A 25,669-nucleotide genomic window follows, 5' to 3' on the forward strand; every position below is an offset into this window, starting at 1 on the left:
TTGCGACACCGGCGCGGCGGCGGCAGTCGATCGGAATTGACGAAACATCCAACTTATATTACTACTCCAAATTATGTTACATAATAAGTATTCAACTTGTTATGTTGATTAGCAGGTGGCAGTTAGGGTCGAAAATCTACATGCAAAATTTCAAGTTTCTACACTAAATGGTTTCAGCTGATCCTTGCTTTGTGAATCGACTTCTCCCGCATGCAAGTTTGAGTTGTTATGTGATTGCCCGTCCCTGTGCGATGACTAACGTCGCCAGAACTGCCTGTGCCTACAATTGTCAGCTCAATTGTATCAGCTATTCAGGCGTTGCATTGTAATTTACAACTTGTAAGACCACTTGTAAGACTTGTATACAGATAAAAAAATATCCACTGCATAGTAGGTAGTGGGAGGCTCGAAAGGAAGTGAATGTAAGTTATTATTCGAGGCTAAAAATATAATGACGTAGATATTCATTGGCCATTTTGTATAATTACGTTCAAAAATCTACTTCAATATTATAGGTCTAACAAAACAGTATGTAAATACCTATGGCCAATATCTCTTTAAACTGTGTACCTACGTGTCTAGAGCAGGGAAAATTTCAGGAGCTCAACTGTCAATTTGTTTTTATAAGGACTGACTTTTCAATCAATAATGGCTAAATGATGAATAAAAACGTTCGAACTTTGAACACATTTCCTGTACAAAAACTGTCCGATCATCATATTTGCTGCGATTGTAAATTGGCTCTAAAAATTACTATACACCAAAAAGTATAATAACATTATGAGCTCAAGGATTTGTTGAGCTAATCCATAACCGTATCACGTAACCAATACATCTTGTGCATAACAACCGATGTGCAAACACATTGAGATGATTTACTTCGCATCATTTCTTGTGCACTATCATACAATCTAGAGCTGCACGCTTAACATTGCCAAACGGAATATGAACCTTCACACAAGGCTATAAGAGTAATAATTCGATGGCGTGGCGGACAGGTGTAACTGACGCGTGTTGTCGCGGGTCGCACATAACGGATTACCTACGTTGCGTTACGCGCGATCTAGCACAATGTGTTTCGTGCAACAGTTACTAAGAACATACGTTAATGGACCCACAAAGTGCACAAAAGTATTTATGGGGCCAGAGGTCTAACATAAAGCCATCGTAAAAGAGGTGTGCTTGAATAAATATTAACAAAAATGCAGTGCATAATAATATGTTTACGACTACTGGATATTACACATAAGAGAGCGGGTAAAATTATCACTTTATTGATCACTGATGTCCTCGACTTGGTGCGCGTGGATGTAGTTATTAAAATCTCGCGGGATCTCTTTAATTTTCCGGGATAAAAACCGGCCAGGTGCGAGTCAGACTCGCGCACCGAGGGTTCCGTATTCAGGTATTTTTTCCGACATTTTGCACGATAAATTAAAAACTATTATGCATAAAAATAAATGAAAATCTGTTTTAGAATGTACAGGTAAAGCCCTTTCATATGATACCCCACTAGGCATAGTTATCTTACTTTGAAAATTAAAACACATTCACGGTTTTCGTTTTTTTTCCTTAACTTGTGCTATAATATCTTATATCTACCTACGTGTCATGATCCTAGGTTAATGGGAAGTACCCTATAGGCTTTCTTGACAGACCCGACGGACGGACGGACGGGTAAACAGACAGACAGACAACAAAGTGAACCTATAAGGGTTCCATTATTCTTTTTGAGGTACGGACCCCTAAAAAATTGCTTATATGACTCTCCAGGTCTAAATTATTTTCACCCAAAAAATCACGTCGATCCGTGGCTCAGTTGCGGCGTGATTTAAAATCAAATCAACAAACGAAACACTTTCGCATTTATAATATGGGCAGTGATATTGATCGGCTGACTAGTTAAACAATCAGGATAAATCTTTCCTCATAGAAAAAATAAATGCAGAAAAAAATAGATTTACAATAATTCATTAGGTGCAGAGTAGCCAATTAATTATTGTAAATCTATACCGCTTTGTTATTGTTGGGAAATAACGAGGCAGGTAGAGGTAGGTTCGACCGGCGTGAGGTAATACACGACTCACAACAAAGACCGGTAGATGCATAAAATACCTATTGTCACTAGCATACTATTAATTATGGTGTTTTTACTTAAAAAAAAAACCTTGCTTTTAGTTATTTAATCTTTTAATTGTGTCCGTAATAATAGTGATGTAGAGTCGTTGCGATATCGCGTACATCTTTTGTGGAAAATACGTCTTATATTGTTGTCAGTAGTGAGTAGGACTTGTTTTAAACTGCGCAACAGAATTATGATAAAATAAAACTAAGAAACAACAACTTTTGAGAACGTTAATTATTATTATTGAAACGTCAATTCGTTTTGTTTTTCATTTCTGTTTTTGATTTGTTTAATTATTTGGAAGTCTATCATTTCTCAGTTTAATTCAGACCGACATTCAACACAGTTCATCTATTAGTTTGTTTTGTCTATTATCTCATACTGAAACAGTTAATTTGATATAATGAATACACCTGACCGAGTAGACCAATAGTGTCGCCCAGTGAGCGCCATCACACCCTGTCCCCAGCCTTCCTCCAACCACTTGCCGCCATCCATACCTAGGTATACTTATAATGCCAGAGGGCGTCCCACGCTACGCATACTAGTTACTATGCAGTCAGGGTCTAGACTTGACACTTATCGGCTCCAACAACAAGCATGACCACCATGCTCACTGCCACTTTAGCTTGGAAGCTATAGTTGACCTTGGTTCTCTTACCTCCTGGTTGAGAGCGCCTCAACCTATCGCTATTTAGTAATTTGTAGCCACACTTATGCTCTTGTGAATCTCGATCGATGTATTTACTAACAGAGTATAATCCAACGGCGCTCGCTGCAGCTCTCCTCGTCCACATGACATTAAAGCTGGTTGGGCAAGCACGTGCGATGTGGAAATGTGACGCGCTGTTTTCACATGCACGTGATAGTGATTAGTGACTAAAGTGTGAAATTCTTCATTCACATATGTTTCACAACAGCTTCCACATCCACGCAGTTTTAGGAAAAAAAAAAAAATTTGCACTTGAATATTCCAATGTTCAAAACTCAGTTTTTCCAACAATGGGAGAGCCATTTATAGGCACGCAGTCACAAACAGCCAGGTTTAGGCAAGTTGACGCGAATTTTATTTCATTTTATTTCTCGGTTGAAATTGGTGCTTTACACATGGAGATAGAGGCCAATATGCTTTGTTAAATCTTAGAAATTCGCGGGAATCCGGGAGTTTGTTTCCGAGTTTCAGAGATGCGCCGAGCTGCACATCAATCGCGGGTGATTGAGCATTCGTTTCGTTTCACACCTGCAGCGTGCTGTGTTGCAACCGCCATACTACTTTGTTACACACGAGTTATATACTAATAATATAACTAACATCGAAACCTCTTCTCGAGTATAATATTCTAAATACTAAGACTTTGTATAAATTAAACAAATCCAATTAAATATTTTATTCTTCATAATAATACATACTTATAATAATATTATAAATACGAAAGTGTATCTGTCTGTCTGCTAACTTTTCACGGCCCATCTATTTTACCGATTTTAGTGTTTGGTACAGAGCTTACATCCCGGGCGGATATCCCATTTCCATCCCGGAAATCATAGTTCCCACGGGATTCTTGTCATTTTTATATTTAGTATACAGAGATAAGCTTGCATCTCGGAGACTGATTCATGTTACTTTGTATTCCAAAGAGAGGATTTTTAAACAATTTTTACATCCACGCGTACGCAGTCGTAGGCATTAACCTGAAGGGAAATATTTTCAAAATATAGGTGCACATTTTACATTACTTTAATATTCGCATGTATGGGGGCTGAAATAGGTACTTTTACGGGATGTGTTAAATAACATATAATCCGGATAGATATCGTAACCTAATGGTAATGACTTTTAAAATGTAACCCAATGGATTTGACTTTAAACAAGAAATCTAATTAAATACTGTTTTTTTTTAATTTAAAAATAGTACCTCTCAGAATATTTGAGTTGTATATAGATAGCTTAGTTTTATTTAATTATCTACCTACCTGTGACTTGCGAATTTTTTTGGATGACGTTGTATCACCTTTGGACAAAGTCAATGAGTGACCCTTTTTTACTCATTAACTTTGATATGCTATAGATAACACCTATGTTTAATCAATTCGTCCATTTAGTTACGGTCCTTCAAAGGAATGACGCAGGTACACAAAGTTCCTGATAACCTCTAGGAGCTGTTTGGCAAGTGGCACTTGGCAGTGAGACGTTTAGCCACTTGTCATTTACGAGTAAGTAGGTAACGAAATAAAGCGTCACAATAAAGTAATTCGCTGAATGTACGCGAAGGTTGTCGGCTTTACTTTCCATTTAAAACGAGTTCAAAGTCGTATCGGAGCCGTCAGTTTAATAATAAACGCTGTGTGAATATTGTGTGAAAAATGTAATGACCTTACCTACCTTAATTAATGGAAAAAAACTCAGACGTTTGATTTTTAAAGAGTTCAAAATTGCTCAGTTCGCGAGCGCGTCCTGTGGCGGAATTATTGATGTGTCAGGATACGAATTGATCGTGTTTTCTTACTCTATTGTACGAGCCCTACGTGTACCTCAGCTTTGGTCCTGCAAACTTTGTGCTTTCGTGAAAATCGTGAGCATCGAAAAAGTTATCGTTACCCCAAACGATTCATCATCACCATCTCAATCCACTACTGAGCACCGATGTTCTCTCAGAATGAGAAAGATTCAAGCCACGCTAGCGAAGTGCAGATCTGCAGACTTCACATGCTTTTGAGAGCATTATGGAGAACTCGAAGTCATGCAGGTTTCCTCAAAGTGTTTTTCTTAACCGTTAAAGCAAGTGATATTTTAATTGCTTCAAATGCACATAAAATCCTCGATCTCTTAAACAGGAGGCCAACGTCTCAGCATTAGGCTGTCACTCTTAATAATCCACGAGGCTACGAATATTCTCTCCTATTACCGTGATTTCTATTATAAACAATCCCTCATTTAATTATATTATGTAAAATTCTACAAGCATTCGTTTCATTTCTCAACTAATATAGTCATTTTTCTTGTTACAGATAAACAAAACGACAACCTGAGGTACCCAGACCGATAGTTAGACGCGAGAATACTGCAAGGCCTTGCAAGAAACACAGACATGAGTATGAAGAGTGCGATATACCTCCTAGCCCTCCTCGCGGCGGCGCACGCGGCGCCCGCGGCGGAGCCCGAGCCCGCGCCGCAGCCCCGGCCCGACCCCGCGCCGGCGGATGACAACAGACCGGAGATCATCGAGATCATCGCGCCCGCCTCCAGCGCACAGGTCTGTACGATACATCTCCTGGCCCTCTTTGCAGCCTCTGGACCAATATTCTGTTATAGATCGATCCTCGGACCATGGATCTTTGTAAAATCAAACTTTCCTAGCTTACACAAACACTTAAGCACCTTATGTCGAGAGCAAATCACTCATATGTTACTACTACTATTAGGTATCATTAGATCCTACAGCTTAAGGAACATTCATAATAATCAAAACGTTCTTAAAACAAGAACTAAGTACGTTGTAAACAGGATGGCTTTCTAAGTAATAAAATAAAATGTATAAATTAGTATTTGTCTAGGATCTTTCCTCTGAAAACTATTGACAAATATTTGGTGATTAGACTCTTAGATTCAATATAACAATTGTGAAAACTTGTTTTTCAAAACAAGTCAAAAAACAGCTCAAAAACCTCGACTCGTTTTTGTTAAAATCAACCATCAAAAAACAGCTTAGTAATATCTAGAAATGATTCGCAACCTGTAAACCACGTCTCTACTAACCAAACCTAGATATTATATTCAGGCATTACTACAGAAACGCAGGTATGTCTCCTAAATTATCAGTTCATACAATAGATTATTGCGATTAAATAGCTTGGTACCTAATTATTGTTTATTTCTTAAAAACAAATCATATATCTAATACTATTGCAGTATCCCTGTGCTGATACGCAGGAAGTGAGGGTGTATTTAAATCCGGGCAAGAGAACCATGATACATTATTAGTATATAATAAGCCACTGTTAAAGATCCTCAAAATTAAGGAAACGACGCGGGAACAAGAAACTTTTACAAGTGGTTTTGAATCGTCAAAATATCTACCACTGGTTCGGAATGCCGGCTGGTTTTCTCGGTAGGAATACCGAGAAAACCAGCAAGAAACTCGGCGGTTGCCCTTTTCAATTAGTGTTCAATTTACAATAATATGCCATACTATACAAACAATTGCAGCCCCGCGCATTGCTGGGGCGATTCAAATCCATGCTTTTTTGTAATTTACATAATCTTCGATTGTTTGATATGCTTTTTTCAGGAGCATACTTTTAATAGACTTTTTAAACTTGTGTAAAGGCAATCTAAAATTGTGTGTGGAATTTTATTATAAAATATTACACTCATTCCCACAAATGACTTTCCCACTTTCCTGAGGCGGAGCGTAGGATTGTTATTAATTATTAGTAATGCATTACCCGAATAGCCACCGGCAGCTCGCAGCTCGCACGCCCCCGTTGCGCAGGCACCGCGACGCGGCAACATGGCGCGGGCGCCGCAACCACTAATTGCTTTTCACATTTGCATATTTCGCGCGTCGCATTTGCATCTGTAGGACTCGTGTTTCCTATCTCTTTACTAGCGACCACCCGCAGCTTCGCTCGGCAAAATTAATAATCCTCTTTATTTCAAAAAATCCGGCCTTACTCGTTGTCTACATTATAAAGGACTAGCTGATGCCGGCGACTTCGCTCCCGCGGATATAGCGTGTGTCAATCCAGGGCGTAATCTAACTCTATCCCCAGCCAAATCCGTCCAGTAGTTTTTGCATGAAAGAGTAACAAACATCCATACATACATACGAATTTTCGCGTTTATAGTAGGCTAGTAGGATCTCTTTGCATTCCAGCTTTCTAGGAGTTACTAGTAGTTACTCAGCAACGCAAACCTTTGCGTTGCTGAGTTTCGTCAGTGCGCCAGAGATGAGAGTCAGGGTGATTTTTTTGCGGAGGTAGACCTGAAGAGTGTTATAGACTTTATACTTGTTATACCGGAAAATCAAAAGGTTCCCACAGGGTTTCAAAAACCTAAATCCACGCGGACGAAATTGCAGACACTAGCTAGGTTCAAGATAAACGCAATTTCAGAAAACGGAAACGCAATAAGGACATGAATGACTCGTTCAGTGATGAGTCGATGAGGGCGCCCTGGCGAGGCAGTAGTATCATTACGCCTGTATTGGATGAGGCGAGGGAGGGGTACGTATCATGAGGACTCACGCAATATCATCGTTTGGCGCGCGGCGACCCTTGACATGCAGTAGTAGGTGTTGAGTAGTTCCTCGGCTTTATAATTATGTTTTTTGTCCATTCTCGAATCAAACATTTCAAGTGTTTTAAATGTATGGGGTATCTTTATAATCCCGAGTATTATGGCTATAATTTTTGTAAAAACCATCAATATGGCTGCTGTATGATCCCATTTTTAAATGTGAATTTTTTTACTTTTTAGTTAATTTTTTTGGCAGGGCAATCGTGCTACTGGTTTTTTTGGGTTACCGACAAACTTAAAGGAATCACACCGTTAATGAAATCCTGCTCATGTTTAGTTTTATTTCAGCTAACGTAAAGGTTACACTTATACCTACTCAGGCTTCAAACAAATATATAATAAATAATAATTATTAGGTTCCACACGTCTGGAAGCCACCGCCCTATGTCTGGTTCAAACATCACTTCTGATTGGCCGACGCTCTTCTACTATTGGTTAGATGAACCACAATTATTGCGATTATCGCAACTTAGGTTAAAACTCAAACAAAACCAAAATTCAAAATACTTTTATTTAATTAACCTTTTACAAGCATACTTTTGAATCGTCAAGTGCATCTACCACTGGTCCGGAATGGCGGTCCTCACTGTGCTAGCACGTCACGCACGTCAGCTCACAGCCACGCGTGGTGTTGCAGGAGACGCTGGCGACGCTGAACCTGGGCGCGCCGGGCTCCGAGCTCAGCGAGCGCAACAAGCGCACCATCGGCATCCTGCGCCAGCTGTTCCCGCAGCTCACGCAGGTAGGCCTCGCCCGCTCCCCCGCTCCCCCGCGCCGCACCACCGCACCACCGCATGCCAGGAGCATAACATGACTTTAGCTTCATTCATTTATTTCATGCAGGACGACTAGTGCTTCGTATCTTCTCAGTTTATACCAGATGTTCAATTTCAACAAGACCGTTTGCCTTTGAAGATATCATAATTTATGTAAAAGAATTGTAATTAAATATTAGAGTACTTATTAAATAAATAACATCATGTTATGCTTCTTTCAACCGGTGAAAGGAAATAGAGATATGTCTCTTGAATCGTTATTTTTCTTAGAGACATCGTAGAGTTCTCAAACGGGTAGACGAATTAAATGTTTCCTGTTTAAAATCGTCTACGTCCCGGCATGCTCTACGAAGCTACGACTCCGAGCTCTACGCTGCCACATTATGATCTCGGACGTTATATGCTATTTTTACTTTAATTTTTTTATTCCCATTATTAAGATTTTAATAAAAATACCTTATATAACTTTATTTTTTATGACGAACTTATATATAGTATTTTTTGTTATTTTAAAATAAATTATGACTCGCATTTTTTGTATTTTTTGTGCAAACACATAAGGATAAACTTAGTAAGTTACACCAGGTCCTACAACACAGCAACTATAGGTATGGTGGGAGCCACGTCCAAAGATCAGCTTTTACATAACGCTTAGCTTTTAGAGTAAAACTCACAGTTCAATTGGTACACTTTGTCTTAGGAAACAGTAAACACGCTTTTATATGCCCCACCGTTTTATAAGCTTTTTAGTAGCTTCAACTATTGACAGAGCAGGCAGCTCAACCTTTAGAGGCTTCTGATGACATAAACTCTAGTATAGTTCATAAAGCAGTTAACTAATAAACAATAACTAATTTATAATTGATTAATTGATGACGAGTTAGCCCGCGATGGAAGTGGACTCACTCATACACTTAAAATCCAAATCACAGTGTGCGAACTTGGTGCAAACCTTTTTTGTACAGCTTCTTCCTTTTTGGCCCCCATACTACATATATGTAGTACAATAGGTCAGTAGTTTATGACCATATTATCCACACTTGTACAATCGTAAGTTAAGTCGTATTCAGAAGTAGCATCGAGAGCTTTACAGGACTACTAACACGTAATACCACAAACCGCATAGTCGCTTCGCACACCGGCAGGGTACTTTAGAGCGGCAATGATGCTATGCTAAGGGCGGTGTATGTTCTAGATGATCGAAAAAATAGTACAGGACATCACCAGCCAGGTGCTGAAGGTGTTCGGACCGGTCTTCCTGCGCGCGTTCTTAGGGAACAACAACGGCGGCGGCCGCAGCAACAGCGGCACCGTCGAGCTCGACGATGACGATGACGATGACGATGACGACGAGGACGATGACGAGGCGATGACGTCATCGCCGAGCACGACCACCACGGAAGCGCCGGAGAGGAGGAAGCGCGCGCTGTTCTACTTGCCGGTATGAGCGTCGCACATTCGCGCATCAACCGCCTGAGGACGGCCGCCGGCGCGCGCAGACCGCACGCCTCCATCCATCGCCATCGCCACCACCATACGTTACCCACCACCACACCCACCCCCATGACCCATCTCATGCGGCCCTAGCACTACACTTCGACCCTACTACGCGAACATCGCAGTTTTGTAAAAGTTGCACATCACAGCATGCGCCCCAGAAAATGCAGTCAGTAATATAAGACGCAACAGACGCGCGAGGAGAAGCGAGTGACGTTATCATTGAAACTCACCAAGGCATGTATTGATGACGTCATTTGTATTGCATGGCACCTACTGAATGCGTTGTCTGGGGCGAGACTTTGATGTGCCAACTCGGCTGACGACGAATCGATCGAGTTGGTCGCCACGTAGTGATCGCAAGTCGGGTGCTAGGGTGCAAATCATCGCACGCTCGCACCGCACAGAGCTGTAACCGGCCGGTGATGTTTCCAGAACGCGGCAGCTGACGAGAACCAGCTGCTGTCGGGAGCGGAGTCGCAGCAGGCCGAAGTACGCGTCGCGTTCGGCGACAGCCAGCCCGCCGCCGCCGCCGAGGACCAGGACACCGCCGCGCAGACCAGCAACGCGGCCATCGACGAGATCACGCTGGACGACGCAGATGACAGCGAAGAAAACAGAAATAAGAGGTAACTACATGCACCTATTTCATATTGTTGAGTCTCGATAGCTCAACGGTTAAAGGAGCGGACTGAACTCCAAAAGATCGCCGGTTCAAACCCACCCGTTGTACCATCGTCGTGCCTACTCCCAGCACAAGCTTTGCGCTCAGTTGGAGGAGAAAGGGGAATATTAGTCAGCATGAGAAACTTGGCAAATATTCTTTTAAAGAAAAAAAATTGTAAATAACGGGTAGGTACATAGTAGATATAACATACCACGATTAATTGGGTGTTTCTACCTGCTAATGAGTCGAAATATCGGCAGTTAAAAACACCTAAATAATCGTGGTGTGTAGCCGTTATCTACAATATAAAATGTTAAACCACAAAATAAGCTTAAAATCACGTCATAAACTCCCTTTCCCCCGGTAGGTATAGGAGGCTGCACTCGAATCTCACACAAGTAACAGTTAGTTCACAAGAAATAAGAGCACGCGACCTCAAAACTTGAAAATCCAAGCATGTGGTAAAAAGATTATAATATAGGTACTTTCCATGGTCTAAGTATAGATGCAAAGCCTTTAAGTAAATTTAGCGGACAATCTGCAGCCTATATTATACAGCTAAAAAAATTAAAACACCAAAGTCCATTCTAAACGGATTTTTGGGGAGATCGAAGCCTTTGTCCGATCGTGGCAAAACTGAGACTAGATTGAATTAGAATTTAGCAAAATAGATTGTTCCTATTCAATCTAAAACGTGTTATAGTGTCAAATAGACATAGTAATTTGCAACAGCGTTACGTGAAAATACAAAAGAATCAATAATTTCGTGCGAAAAGCGAGTGGAAAAGTAGGCAAAAAGCCGCGTGTCGCTACTCGCTACTCTCCACGCATTGTTCGTCAATGCCACTCCACTTGCCACTTGCCACTTGCCACTTGCCACTTGCCGGTCGACTTGCAAGATCGGAGAAGGGGCGTGAGCTGGCGCTGTAATTGCAAATGTTACACAACTCTGTATATTGCTGCTTCAAATTGTTACCTCTCCAGCTGTGGCGTGCAGTTCGTAAAGACATAAACGCACTGCTTACCCAAGTTGAAATAGTCGTAGCTTTGAAATTGCGGGCATCAGCTACGACTACTTTGTGATAAGCACCTGCCTATTATAGTAGGTTATGTATTATTAATTGCACTTTTAAACCCTTTACAAATTTTCGTAGTTAGGCACCTACTTACTTATTATCGTTCACAGTACTTAACTATTCAAAATAACAATTTCAGATTCCTCGGCGGCGACGCGGGCGCGTCGGGCGGCGGCTCGGGCAACTTCCTATTCGACGTGGTCAGGGTATGTACACAGATAAACTAATCATAACTATTTTTCTCTCAGTTTACGAACACCCCTCTCACTTCTTTATTATATTTTCTTTTCTATCCTTCAACAACTACGCTTTTTATTCACTTTATAATAATTGCCTCAACTTATTTTCTATCATCATTCACTCTTAAACCTTTCACGGTCACAATGTATCCGATCATTCACTCAAATAGCAAAGGTCAGTACCGAAGCAGAGCAATGTAAGGTGTTCTAAAGGTCAGAAGGTAGCACGTCAATACGTTCCACCAAACTTCTAGTTCGTTCGAATAATTAATGTTAGCTTGATTATGTCGACTTCACACGTTCCGGCTCGAAGCTCCTAAGCTTATCATAAGCCACGAGTGCTCCCGTTCCAGTTCATTTATATCAACCCGAAATGAGTTTCGATTCTCCACTGTGACACAACAGTGAATTTAAACTTTTATTCGTCGCGTTTGGGTCTACGCGTAATAGAAGTTTCGTGCACATTTACTCTTATATTTTATGTACCTTCCCACTCACTCTCATACACTTCATTTTAAAAAAGCTGCTATTGAACGTGTACTATCACTGATCACATTACCCATCAGTTCTTTTTCGAAGAGCTAGGAGAGAATTACAGTGTGGAAACAGAGGATAAGGGAGTTTGACGTGAAACGGCAAGTAAGGTAGGTGCTCTCAGCGGAGCGGCGAGAGTGTCTCGAGTGAGCAGGTTGTGTTGCAGCGTCCGGCAGAGATGGTGGCGCGCGCAGCCGGCAACGCCTTCCGCCTGTTCGCGGGCACCGACTCGCTGTCCGTGGGGCTCCGCGCCGCGCACTCCGCCACGCTGGACCCCGCCGCGCTGCCACAAGTACCGCCATGCTCCACACGCACCGTAGACAACCGCCTCGAGCGAGTGTATAATACGTGATCCACGTCATTTAGTAGAATCAATCAGCCAGGAAAAGTTTATAGAGTCTATTTGACATATTACGTAACATGGATGTACCGTCTAATGCGATGCCTGATGATTGCATTACAAATATTCGGATAATTTACTGCTCAAGCAGTGATGTAGAATTGACTGTCGTCTAACTAAAATAGACTCTTATCAATCTATCACCTTGCTTGTTAAAATCTCTGATTGACTTTGAATGTTAATAGGTCTCCATAATATTTTGCGTGGTTAGTTCTGGTGACCAAGAAACATTATTGAAAATAATTTTTAAAAAGTTTCACGAGTTTATTTCCCTTATAGATCACGTATTATACTATTCCAATGGGCACAGCGCCTTGGATGGTTGAGTTATGTCTCACTGTAGAAAATAGAGTATCTTGGTCGATGTTACAACTCGGTTTTGTAGATGTAGTTCCAGCGTCGTAGAGGAGTCGCTTTACAGTGTAGGCACTGGTCATGGTAGTCACTTCTACTAACATTTCTAATTTTCCATCTCTTTCCTATACACCTCTATCTTCTAATATTATGCACTTGTGTATATATTTCTTTGTTACACTTTCTGTAGATTTAGAAATTAACCACTAATTTTATAAAATAAGAAATTGGTATTTTCTCGTCAATTTATATGAATTTGATAACGATTGTATTTTTAAAAATCTATCCGGAATCATTTATCATTAAAAAAAAAAACAATTTTCTTTTGGAGCAATTTTAACATCCAAATACTACAATGGTACAATGTACAATGTCTCACTTTTCGAAAATTAAATAGTCATTATGATACAGTAGTGCTTTTAATGTAAGGATGTTTGAATTGAAATAGGTATTCAATTCTGAATTCTCAGCAAAAAAAAAACTTGCAAGATCTTTACCTGTACAATAATCGGTTTAATTGATTGAATTGTGGTGTTGCAGCTGATAGCGGGTTCGTCGTCGGGCGCGTCGTCCGGCGACGCCGGCGCGGCGGAGGGCGAGGACAACGGCGGCGCCAAGGGCGACAACCTGACGGAGGGCGTGCCCGGCCCCATCACGCGCCTGTTCATCATCGCCAACCGCGGCATCGCCAACCTCATCCAGGACCTCATCCTCCGCATCGCGCAGACCTCCGAGAGGATAGTCAACTTCAAGGCGCGACTGATCACCTCCATCATCTAGAGAGTGTGCGCTTACAATAATATCGAGAGGCTTCGGTCGGAGCGAACTCGGACCGCGACCTGGATCGGCGCGTGTGAAGCTAGCTTAATAAATACATTCTATGAACAGTTATAAAATCGATTTCGATAATATGTAAATCGCAACATAATCGTGGCATGCTCTCGGTAAATCTTATTGTTAATTTATTTACAAAAATTACTGAACCGATTTTGACGACATTTCGAGAGCAATTCAAAATTAGGCTCAGATCAGAAATTCGTTCAAATTAGTTAATGATTAGCTGATATTTACTGAAACGACGACGAAAATATAGAATAAATTCAAAACTCATTTTAATGTCTGTCGAAAGCCGCTTCTACGCTCGACCCTCGTCCCGGTCCGACCGCCGCGCGCCGCGCGCCGCGCGCACCGCACCGCGCACAGCGCACAGCGTCGCCGGCGAACACTCCCGCTGCTTGACTGAACAAGAAAACATCATCCCACACACTTGGGTGCTTTCTTGCGGTACGATCGTATTGCTTGAAAGATAATCATAGAGTCGGATAGCCGCGTACAACTTATTTATATCGGACATGCATGAGGCACACCTAGACGTCGCTACATCACTTTCGATATCATGCTCTGATTCTTAATGATATTCAAATCGTAATTAAAATTACGCAAGAAATTCTGTGACGTCAAGACACTTCATACACAAACTGTTTATTGTGTAATTTAAATTATTCGACATTTGGTTTTTAGCTCACTTAGCGACAGGTATGTCTCGTGTTACAGTATGAAAAAATATATTTATTTATTACACTGAAATATCGTATAGGCCCACTATCCTATTTATTTTTTTATACTTTTACACTTATCTAAGATTTAATTTTGTACGCTCTCAATTTTTATTAGTTAATTTTTACACAACTGCTTTATACTTGTTGAAATAACGAAACGTTTCAACCCTCCGGGGTTCGATGCCCGGTCGCGAGAGAACCGAAAGCGGCAGTTTAGTATAATTGGGGTAGAGGGTAGGCTATTGATAGATAATTGATAAATAAAATTACTTACAATTCGACCGCACGATGGGCGCAAAGCAAACTGACCTGTATTTATTTATGAGGCTTGACTCCCATACCTGCGGCGATTGGCTTGTGTAGCGATAAAAGTTGTAACTAAAGCGAATCACACTATTCCGTTTTGTCAAATCGATCGCTGAACAAACTTATACAATAGTAATTCCTCATTTTCACGTTCCTATAACAGTCACGTACTTCCTCCCGTCGATCGGACAAGTCGGAATGTGTAGGTCGCACTTAAATAATCTCCGCGATCGGTTCTCCGGCGCCGCGCTAGTGATGTGCCGGTGCCGGGCCGCTAGTGACGCGCTGGTGGTGTACGCTGTGGTTTGGTGTGCACTCGAGTGGCCGCGGGCCGCGCCTCGACTAGCCGCTAGTGTAGTAAGGTGTAGTGTAGTGATATGAGACGGCAGCGCCGCCTTGCTCAAGCTTTTTTATAATGTGACAATCTCAATTCGTTTTTACGTTTGTAAATATGTATTATAGCGGAATTTATGTAAAATAAATGATTAGTAAATAGTTTTTATTGTTTCGTTTGTAAAATACTTAACTGTTAATAAATAAAACATTACCTTGTTAACCATGCGCTTCTGATTGAAAAGTTTAAATAAAAATTACAAATTAGACTTGAAATTAGAGTTCAAATTCCTATATTCCCCGATTACTCGTTGATTACTTGGTGAAAGTTGAAGGAAGCGTTTTCATATCTATCATATTATTATTAAATAATTATGCCCGCGACTTCGTTCACGTGGATTTAGGTTTTGAAAAATCCCACGGGAAGTCTATTCTTCCGAGATAAAAAGCTCATTCCCATCCCCGGGATGCAAGATATCTCTGACGTCATTCAAAGCGTCATATTATTATGATGAAAATCGGTTAGATGGGCCATGAAAAGCAAGCAAACATGGCGGCAATAGTTCCGATTTTGGCCATGCACCAAAAGATCCTTGTCGCACTGTAGTTACCTTGTAACTAACCAGCTTGTAACTTAATGAAGATAGTCGTTACAATACAACTGTTTATTCGTACATTCACGTGTAATTATTAAGAAAGGCGTCGACTAATTTGGCCATGCATCCCATGTAGCAATGTCGTCGGGACATGTTGGTCGCAGCTCTCGGGAACCGTGGCACTGGTCCCGGTCTGCGGTCGACCACCTGCGCCCTGGATACAGATTCTGGAACAGTTGTTAAGCGAGGCCCAGAAGGGTCCACTCTTAAGGCACGTGACAACAGCTGCAGCTGTGCTGAGTGTTGTAATACTCGCATTTCGATACAAAATAGTAAAATATTTCGGGCGTGTCCCAGCCTTGAAAATAACTAAGTAGATCTACAGCCGTAGATCTTTCTGATTCGTTAGAAGTTTTTTTAGGCGTTATTTAGTAAACTAGTAGGTGATTAGGTACTTTGAGTGAATAAAATGAGATTATAAAAGCAATCTAAACATTTAAAAATTATATTGGCACGGTAGATTTGATCACAACTTTTGTCAAAATTGGCATATTTTTTACCTTTTTTATACTTACCTAAGTATTTTAAGCTATGAATTAAAATAATAAAGGTTTTTTATCGTCATAATATAGTGATTATAAAAAGTATTTAAATAAGCTAAACAGGCGTAGGATTTCGAGTGTCGACCACCGTAAAACTTATTTATTGTGCGATGATTTGCCAAGAGCAAGCCGAAAACTATATTAATAATATTCTTGAGAATCAAACCGGGACCGGATGCCGGAGGGCCACGGGAATGTGTCTTATATGGAACGCAACCCAAAGGTCAGTTCAATTTTGTTTTATAGCGCAGAGCAACCTAAAGGTCAATGCTACAATTGGACTTCGTCTGTGTTGGTGTTTGCTGGCGCGCGTGCTCTGCCTTTTTGGAGTGTTTTTTCCCCGGGTTTTGTGTTTTACTGGTGTTTTTGGTGGTGGAACTGCAGGCCGATTCAGAACCCTTCGATAACATAATTGTCGATCGATTCGGCAAGTTGTCGTTCGATAAATTGTATTTTCAATTCAGAATAACCGAATCGACAGTGAAATTGTCGAATCCGAAACCGAATCGAACAGACGTAGATATCGTTCGATTACAACTATCAAACGCTATTCACAACAACCTAACCGAATAATATTTGTCGAACGTCCGATAATTTTTGATGTTTACTTATCGAAAGCTATAGGGCATTCGATATCTTTTTGTTCACCTAGTTTCGTACCATCGTACAAGAAACAACAGTTTTGAGACTTTGTAATTTAATATTATTTGTTGTTATAGCGGCAAGAAATACACATTTTGTGAAAATTTCAACTCTCTACCTATTACGCTACACGAGATACAGCCCGCTGACAGACAGACGGACAGCGGAGTCTTAGTAATAGGGTCCCGTTGGTGCCCTTCGGGTACAAAACCCTAAAACCAGCGGACAAAAATCACAACACCGAGCTTAAAAAAGCTAGAACCCAGAGCCGTAAAACCAGTTAATAAAAAAAAAAAAACAAACTTGCCATTGATTGACAGACGTAATTGATGTTTGACATTTGTGTGTATTTACGAGGATAGCTTTAATAAAACTTCACTAGTACATTTCGATGTTTTTCTCTCGAAATCAATAATTTAATAAGCTATCATTTTAAGTAATGACTTAAATTATCTTCAAGATGAATAAAAGTTATTTTTTTATGTTTAACTTGAATTTAAAAACAAGTAAAATTTTGGTAACATAACATACTTTATAAATGCACATGTAATCGCAATGTTTCTTATCGAAAACGGTATCGTAATCGAAATCGAATCGTATCCTTTTGTCGAACGTTCTGAATTGCACGATAAAATTTGTTCGATTCGAGATCGATACCGAATCGAATCGATTCGTTATGTTATCGAAGTGTTCTGAATCGCCCTGCTGACTGGAGAGCGCCGCGCGTGTGTCGGTGAGCGCCAGCACAGACGAAGTCCATACTTAAATAGTTTTCCTAACTTGTAAATAACTACTTACAAACTTGACATTGGCTAATTTTTGCAAAGCCAGACGAGAGAAAAAAAATACTACAATTAAGTTGTCAATGTCATAATATTATTAAATTGGACTTCGTCTATGTTGGTGGTGGCTGGCGGGCGTGCTCTGTCTTTTTGGAGTGTTTTTTTTTTTTTTGTTAAAACTGACTGAAAAGCACTCTAAAGGGGTGCCGTGCGTATGTCGGCCGGCGCCGGCACAGACGAAGTCCATACTTGTAAATAGTTTCCCTAACTTGTTATAAATAACTACAAACTTGACATTGGCTAATCTTGGTAAAGCCAGACGAGAGAAAAAAATTTATTAAATTGACAGTTGACAGCATTTTGACAGTGGCAATTAATTTTGAGGTTATTGTTGTGAATTTTATTGTTGTTTTGGTTTGGTGCAAAATTAAATTGAATTCAAGTGAATACATAAATCCATTTTATTGCACCAAATGCTTAGATTATACTTCTTCCATTAATTAAGGCTTTATATTTTAATGTAATAATAAGAAATGTACTGACAGTTGTTGGGGAATTAAGACTGAATAAAAAATGGCATTGTATGAAGGGATAGCATTAATTCAGGAAAAACAAGCTGTTGTTTTGGATCTCGGAACGGATTATACGAAGTAAGTAACAGCCATGGTATATAGTTACTCGTATTCAGACAACAGATAGACAAATAATATGAATTCACGGTTAAACATTGATGAGTCATGAAATAGGCGTTGAAATATTTTTTTTTGGAGTTACTATAAGTTATTCTTGCGCCGATTCTCTGAAAAACATACACGCAGACAGACAAACACACGTATTTACTGTCATCTCGTTTTTATCATTGCCTCACTACTGAGTATGGTTCTCCTCTCATTATGGAGAACTCTCAGGCATGCAGGTTTCTTCCTCCTTTACTGTTAAAGCAATTGATACCTAAAATGCACAAACTTCAAAAAGTTAGAGCTATCCTGGGCCCCTGACTAGTAGGCTGATGTCCTAACCACTAGCTATCACTGTGCTTACAATAACTATTAGTATAGACTATAGAATTATATTAGTGTGTATTTGGATGAAACTTGACTCTAGGTTTGGTTTTACGGGCGAGGCGGCGCCGCGCTGCATCATCCCCTCACAGTACTGGTGTGCGTCGGAGCGCAGGCACAAGCGAGTGTACGACTACCAGAATGCGGAGGAGCTGTATGATAACTTGGTCCATATGCTGCACACTCTCTACTTCAGGTGATTAAACACTGCTGCATACAAGCAGGCATTACTTTGCGGAAGTTTTCAAAATCTTAATTCATTTATTTCACATAGGACAACTAACATCTCTTATGCTACCTCTGTGACTCTACCAGGGTTTGGAATGCGGGTTATACTTAGAAGAGCTGGCAAGAAACTTAGCAGTTGCTCTTTTCAAATCATAAAAGTTACTATGTAACAATACACTAGACCATCTGGTAAGCAGATTTTATTTTGTGAGCAGTAGATCTGTAGCAAATTGAGTGTGACATACGGACAGACAAATACACACACTAGTGATTCTATAAAGGTTCTGATTTCATTTGGATGCATAGAACTCTAAAGCCTTGGTTGATTAAATGTTTTTTGTTGATGAGTGGTTGTCACTTCAGACATGTGCTGGTGAACCCCAAGGAGCGCAAGGTGGTGGTGGTGGAGTCGCTGTTCACGCCCACGCTGTTCAGGGAGACCCTCGCCAAAGTGCTGTTCCTGCACTATGAGGTAACACTATTTTATCTCTATTTTGAGATCTTGGCAACTTTTCATGAATAGAAATCGAAATCATTGCCTTTTATTCGATAGTAACTATTGTCTGTGGCTTCGCCTTGGTGCATAGGTATATAATTTAAATAGCGTTACTTCTATATAAAAAGCTTTCTAATGGTGAAAGAATTATTAAAATCAGTATCAAACAAATAGTACATACAAATTTTTCCTTTTCATAATATTAAAACAATAATATTTTATTTTATTTTATTTTATTTTCATTTTATTTTATTTTATATAGGTGCGTACCACTATATACTTTACTAGCTGATGCCCGCAGCATCGCCCGCGTGGATTTAGGGTCTGAAATCCCGTGGAAACTTTTGATTTCCCAGGACAAAAGTAGCCTATCCGTAATAGCTCGTCCCCGGGATGCTACGTGTTTCTGTACCACGTAAAAACATTTAAACGGATGATCCTTCTCAGGTTTTGAGCGGAGGAATACATTAAAAAGAGCGAGAGAGCATAATTATTTTGGTTATTGTTCATTTCAAGCTACCAATACAGCGAAACGAGGGATAACCAACTAACGCATTTTCAGTTGGCAGTGTCGCATTATCTTCAGTTGTTCGTACCTATAAACGTGCATGATAACTGATAACCGTTGCTAGCTATGTCAATATCGGTACAGTGCGTTATAGGCACAGCAACCGTTTTCAGTTACGTTTTGCTATAGCAGACACAAATCTAATCAAAACTTGCAAGCAGGTCTGACTGCAGCCAAGTTCCAGTTAATAAATTTAAAAAGAATGTTCACGCCACTGCAGTCTGCTAGGTGATACTGTTATATACTGGTGGTACTGCTGGCAGGTGTCGGGCGTGATGTGGGCGGACAGCGCGCGCCTCAGCGCGCTGACGCTGGGTGCGCCCGTCGCTCTAGTCGTGTCTCTGGGCGCGGAGGAGGCCGAGGTGGTTGCCGGTGGGTACACAATATTATGTGTAGCAGATGATTTAAGGCTTATTTTGTGGTTTAATCATGTAATGCCGTGATTTAATCATGGGTATGGGTTTAATGTAACTACTATACCCCTTCCAGATTACCCCGCTTCCATCTTAGAGTGCATCATCACTTGCCTCCAAACGAGAGTGTAGTCAAGGGTAAGGGTGCAGGAAGGGTAAAGTGTCAGAATTAAAATGAAAGAAAAATAAAGTATCAAATACGTTTATTTTTAGTTACACACACAGATACTCATGCTTTAAAGCTGCCATTTCCCGCTCTCACCTTTCGCTATACACACTCTCAATACAATTCAGGACACGTCTCCACATCGGTCGTCAGTTCTGCGACAGACATGAGCTGCCCAGTGCCACTTCAGAGAGAATAAACTACGTTTGTGTCTGCAGTGGTGCACGGCTGCCCCGTGCTGCACGGCATGCAGAGCGCGCCGCTGGGCGCGCGCGCCGTGCACGCCGAGCTCGCCAGGACGCTGGACGCGGACAACCAGCAGAGCTTGGAGCTTCCCGCGCACGTGCTGGAAGATATCACGGGTAACTCCATATAAATAACACAATACAACTTTGTGTTACACTATATCGTATGGAAGAGATTATTATACTGCGATATAAAATCTTGTAGCACTTCATTTGGTACGTTCCAGTGCGCGCCTGTTTCGTGCCGAGCCGCGCGCGCGCGCTCGCCCTGGCGGCGGCGGACAGGGCGGCGCCCGCCGCCAAGGGCACGGTGTACACGCTGGCGGACCGGACCGTGACCGTGAGCGGCGCGGCGCGGGAGCTGTCCGCCGAGCCGCTGTTCGCGAGAGACAACGAGATGGCTTCACTGCCCGATATCATACTGCAGTGCATCATGAAGGTAAGTTCAGATGGAATGCAATGCAAAGCTACCTGAAAGATAGAGGGAAGAAGGTTTTTAGCCCGTATGTTGCTGGGCAGCAACCCCGAGGAGTCTGATAGACCCGAAACACTAAGGTATCTATGAGAATTTTTCTCCATCCAGAGGAGAAAAAATATTATTATTCTACACTGTATAGTCAGGTAAGGCGAAAAAGTACATGGTCTAAAAATATGAAAGAAAAAGGTGGGTAACTAACTGATTTAGCTATGCACAGTTTGAGCTACTGGACCGAGCGGGCTGTTTGGCATGCAGATAGCTAATATGACGTAGAAGTCTGCTAAGAAAAGATTTTTGAAAATTCAACCACTAAGGGGATAAATTAGTGGTTTAAAATTTGTGTAGTTCACGCGCATAAAGTTGTAAGCACAAGCTACTTACTACGAGAGCCGAAAAAGCCTGAAAACCTACTACCTTTGGGTGTTCTGACAGACTTGACCAGCCCCTCCATTACGATAAAACTTACGGTAAAATGACAGCTACAGTGTGACGATCGCAATCATCTCTTATTGGCCGACACTCGCTCACTATTGGCTACAACGCATTGTTGCAGCAAGAAAACCATAAATTCAGCAAATCACAACAATAGCGATTGTACCTAATAATATACTGCAGTTTTTGTTAAGATTTACAAATGGAAGTAGCACTTATGTGTAGTAATAACTGGTGTGCCCGGCAGAGCCCCATCGACGCGCGGCGCGCGCTGGCGGAAAACATCCTGGTGTGCGGCGGCGGCGCCTGCCTGCCGGGGCTGCGCGCGCGCCTCGCGCACGAGCTGCGGCATCTCGTCACCGAGCACCCGTACAGGTGTGTGGGGACGTGTGTACTTCCTACTAAGTCTGTCTCTGCCCATATCGAATCGCTAAAGTAGTTCAATAACTTGTAAAGAGTTCCACATAAAAAGCCTTTCTAGTTTCTTCCGGTCTGTCTATCCATTCGTATGTATGTCACTGTCACCACCACTGTGGACAAATGATATCTGTTCCCAGCTCTCAACAAAATATAACAAAAGTTATAAAGTATAGGCCAGTCACCACCAAAAAAGTAAGGCAATTCAAACTTAATATTTTATCTACTTTACCTACAATTGACCTTACACAGGGTGGTCCGGATGAACTCTATAAAGCTTTTTTTAGCTGTATAAACTCCCAATTTAATTGTATTTTTAAAGTCATAGAAAAAAGATTGTTTAAAAATCTTAAATTTAGTGAGTGGGCTACTGCTGGCATTTATAAAAGTAGGAACAAGCTGTTTGACTTGTATGCAGAAAAGCAATATAATTATACTCCAACATTTGTTCAGTATGTAAGAAATTATTCAAAATTATTTAGAAATGTTTGCATACAAGCTAAGTCAATTCACATAAAACAGAAAATTATTAATTCTGATAATAAAATCAAAGCAGCTTGGGATATCATCACAGATGAAACTGGGAAACGTAAAGTGGAAAATAATAAATTGGAACTTAAAATTAACAACCATATTACTGACTCCGACTTAGAAATAGCAAACGTATTTGAGGACTTTTTTCGAAACATTCCAGTTACCACTACCAGTTCCCTTAACTCGTCGCCAACGGAAGCCTACACTCTTCTAAGGAGCAATGTTTCTGAGTGCAGTGTATTATTTAAATTTGAACACGTTACCCCATATGATATTGTTAAAGTATTCAAATCGCTACAGTACAAAAAAACCGGAGACCTATGGGGAATTTCAGTAAAAGTAATCAGCAATATTATTGATATTGTTGCTCCATATCTTGCTCTAATCTTTAATGAGTCCGTAGATTCAGGATCCTTTCCAGATCTTATGAAATACAGTAAATTAATTCCTCTTTTTAAATCGGGTAGTAAAACTGACCCAAATAATTACAGGCCAATTTCAATTTTACCGACTTTTAGCAAGATATTTGAAAAAATTATGCTCAACCAACTGCTCCAGCACTTTAATCTGAATAAATTACTTCATTCGGAGCAGTATGGTTTTACTAAAGGTCGATCAACAATCGATGCGGGCGCAATGCTTTTAAAGCATATATTCGATGCATGGGAGAACTCACAGAATGCTATTGGAATTTTCTGTGATTTGTCTAAAGCATTCGATTGCGTTTCGCATGAGACTCTCTTGGCTAAATTGAACCACTATGGAATCAAAGACTCTGCGCTTAGTCTCATTGCGTCCTACCTCAGTGATCGTATACAAACTGTATGTGTAAATGATGTGAAGTCATCCGGATCAGCCTCACTAATGGGTGTTCCACAAGGCTCTATCTTAGGTCCCTTCATGTTTTTGGTATATATAAACGATTTACCATATTTCGTCCAAAATGATTGCGATATTGTACTATTTGCTGATGATACGTCTTTGATTTTTAAAGTCGATAGAAATTATAATAATTTTGACGATGTAAATAGAACCATATCGCAGGTTACTCATTGGTTTACTGTTAATAATTTGCTTTTAAATGCAAAGAAAACTAAGTGTGTCGAATTCGCATTGCCCAATACTAAGACGGCAAATGATTTTAATTTAATGGTAAATAATGATATGTTGAAAGTAGAAGAAACTACCGTGTTCCTAGGGATAACTTTAGATGCAAAGCTTCAATGGAACGCCCATATATCAACACTTGCTGGTAAACTCAGCTCTGCTGCTTACGCTGTTAGAAAGATTCGACAGATAACTGATGTGGAAACTGCAAAAATTGTATATTTTGCCTATTTTCACAGTATTATGTCTTACGGAATCTTACTATGGGGTAAAGCGGCAGATATTGGAAAAATTTTCGTATTACAAAAAAGGGCAATACGCGCAATCTATAATTTAAAACCGCGCGATTCCCTACGAGAGAAATTTAAGGAAATAGGTATTCTTACAGTAGCTTCTCAATATATTTACGCTAATATAATTTTTGTACGACAAAACATTCATAGTTACAAAAAAATCGGTGATTTCCACGACCGGCAAACTAGAAACCGTAATAGGCTCGCATATCCTACGCTCCGCCTCAGGAAAGTGGGAAAATCGTTTGTGGGAATGAGTGTAATATTTTATAATAAAATTCCACAATCAATTTTAGACTTGCCTTTACACAAGTTTAAAAAATCTATTAAAAGTATGCTCCTGGAAAAAGCTTATTATACAATCGAAGATTATGTAAATGACAAAAAAGCTTGGATTTGATTCGCTCCAGCAATATACGGCGCTGCAATTGCTTGTATACAGTATGGCATATTATTGTAAATTGTACATTTGAAAAGAGCAACCGCCGAGTTTCTTGCTGGTTCTTCTCGGTAGGAACAGCATTCCGAACCAGTGGTAGATTATTTTGACGATTCAAAAGCACTTGTAAAAGTTTAATTGAATAAAAATAATTTGAATTTGAATTTGAATTTGTCATTTCTGTCTATTATAAGCACATGAATGTTGTTTCGTTTGTCGCAGTGAGCGCATTTGCGTGTCGGAATTCAAGTTCCACAGCGCGCCCGCGCCGCTCAACGCCGTGGCGTGGGCGGGCGGCGCGCTGGCCGGCGCGGCCGACGGCGGCGCGCGCGCTCTGCCCCGCGACGCGTACCTGCGCGCGCCGCGCCTGCGCGACTGGCCCTGTCTGCTGCACACCACGCCGCCGCACCACCACCACTGGCGAGACGCGAGGGACGCCTAGCGACCTACACTGCACGACACTGGCCCTCTGCCTGCTACAAACGACACTGCCGCACCACCAGCACTGGAGCAGCGATTTGAACTATCCGACGTGAATGGACGCGACGGACACCGCACCTACACTACACGACACGGGCGTGGACGAAACTGTCGCAATAGCTCAGGCGTATTAAAATCCTAACATAAGCACAAGTTTTACTTTTTGTTTGAAGAGATATTAACCATGTAAGTGAAGAAAACGTGAAATTCAAAAGAAAAGTTCTTTGGATTTGTTGTTGTCTTTGTTGCTTAAAATATTGCAAACCTATTTATTCTAAGAAATTAAATTATTAATACAACTTTCCTGTATTTTTATTTTATATGGCTAGTATTAAGATGAATGTTACCAGCGATGTTACGTATGACCATAGGACCTTCGATTAGGACAGTATTGGAAATTCGAAGCAAGCTGCAAACAATTAGTAGTATTATTATAAAAGGAAATATACAAAGTGCATAATAATAATTACCTATCAAAAACCGGACCAGTGAGCATCAATAACCGGACTATATAAGATAAGCTTA

The 25,669-nt window shown here is 40.7% G+C and overlaps 2 protein-coding genes across 3 annotated transcripts in view; both read left to right on the forward strand.

The window, feature by feature from the left end:
• LOC123877077 overlaps positions 1-15,329 on the forward strand; it is a 50,153-nt gene extending 34,824 nt beyond the window's left edge. The window contains exons 2-8 of one of the 2 annotated variants that reach the window (XM_045923587.1): positions 5,135-5,379; positions 8,062-8,166; positions 9,396-9,641; positions 10,133-10,326; positions 11,580-11,646; positions 12,380-12,505; positions 13,508-15,329. In XM_045923587.1, the coding sequence (XP_045779543.1) occupies positions 5,215-5,379; positions 8,062-8,166; positions 9,396-9,641; positions 10,133-10,326; positions 11,580-11,646; positions 12,380-12,505; positions 13,508-13,747 (1,143 nt within the window). In that variant the 5' untranslated portion in view covers positions 5,135-5,214 and the 3' untranslated portion in view covers positions 13,748-15,329. The remainder of the gene's footprint in view (positions 1-5,134; positions 5,380-8,061; positions 8,167-9,395; positions 9,642-10,132; positions 10,327-11,579; positions 11,647-12,379; positions 12,506-13,507) is intronic. The other variant, XM_045923586.1, reaches the window with a different exon arrangement.
• A 2,820-nt stretch (positions 15,330-18,149) lies between these two features.
• LOC123877076 (actin-related protein 10) lies at positions 18,150-25,444 on the forward strand. The gene is made up of 8 exons (XM_045923584.1): positions 18,150-18,437; positions 18,892-19,044; positions 19,440-19,548; positions 20,404-20,512; positions 20,938-21,081; positions 21,192-21,403; positions 22,122-22,249; positions 24,887-25,444. The coding sequence occupies exons 1-8, from the start codon at positions 18,361-18,363 to the stop codon at positions 25,104-25,106; spliced, it is 1,152 nt and encodes a 383-aa protein (XP_045779540.1). The 5' UTR covers positions 18,150-18,360; the 3' UTR covers positions 25,107-25,444.
• Positions 25,445-25,669: the final 225 nt, after the last annotated feature.

This window comes from Maniola jurtina, chromosome 22 (genome assembly GCF_905333055.1).
Source record: "Maniola jurtina chromosome 22, ilManJurt1.1, whole genome shotgun sequence".
In the NCBI taxonomy this organism is placed as follows: Eukaryota; Metazoa; Arthropoda; class Insecta; order Lepidoptera; family Nymphalidae; genus Maniola; species Maniola jurtina.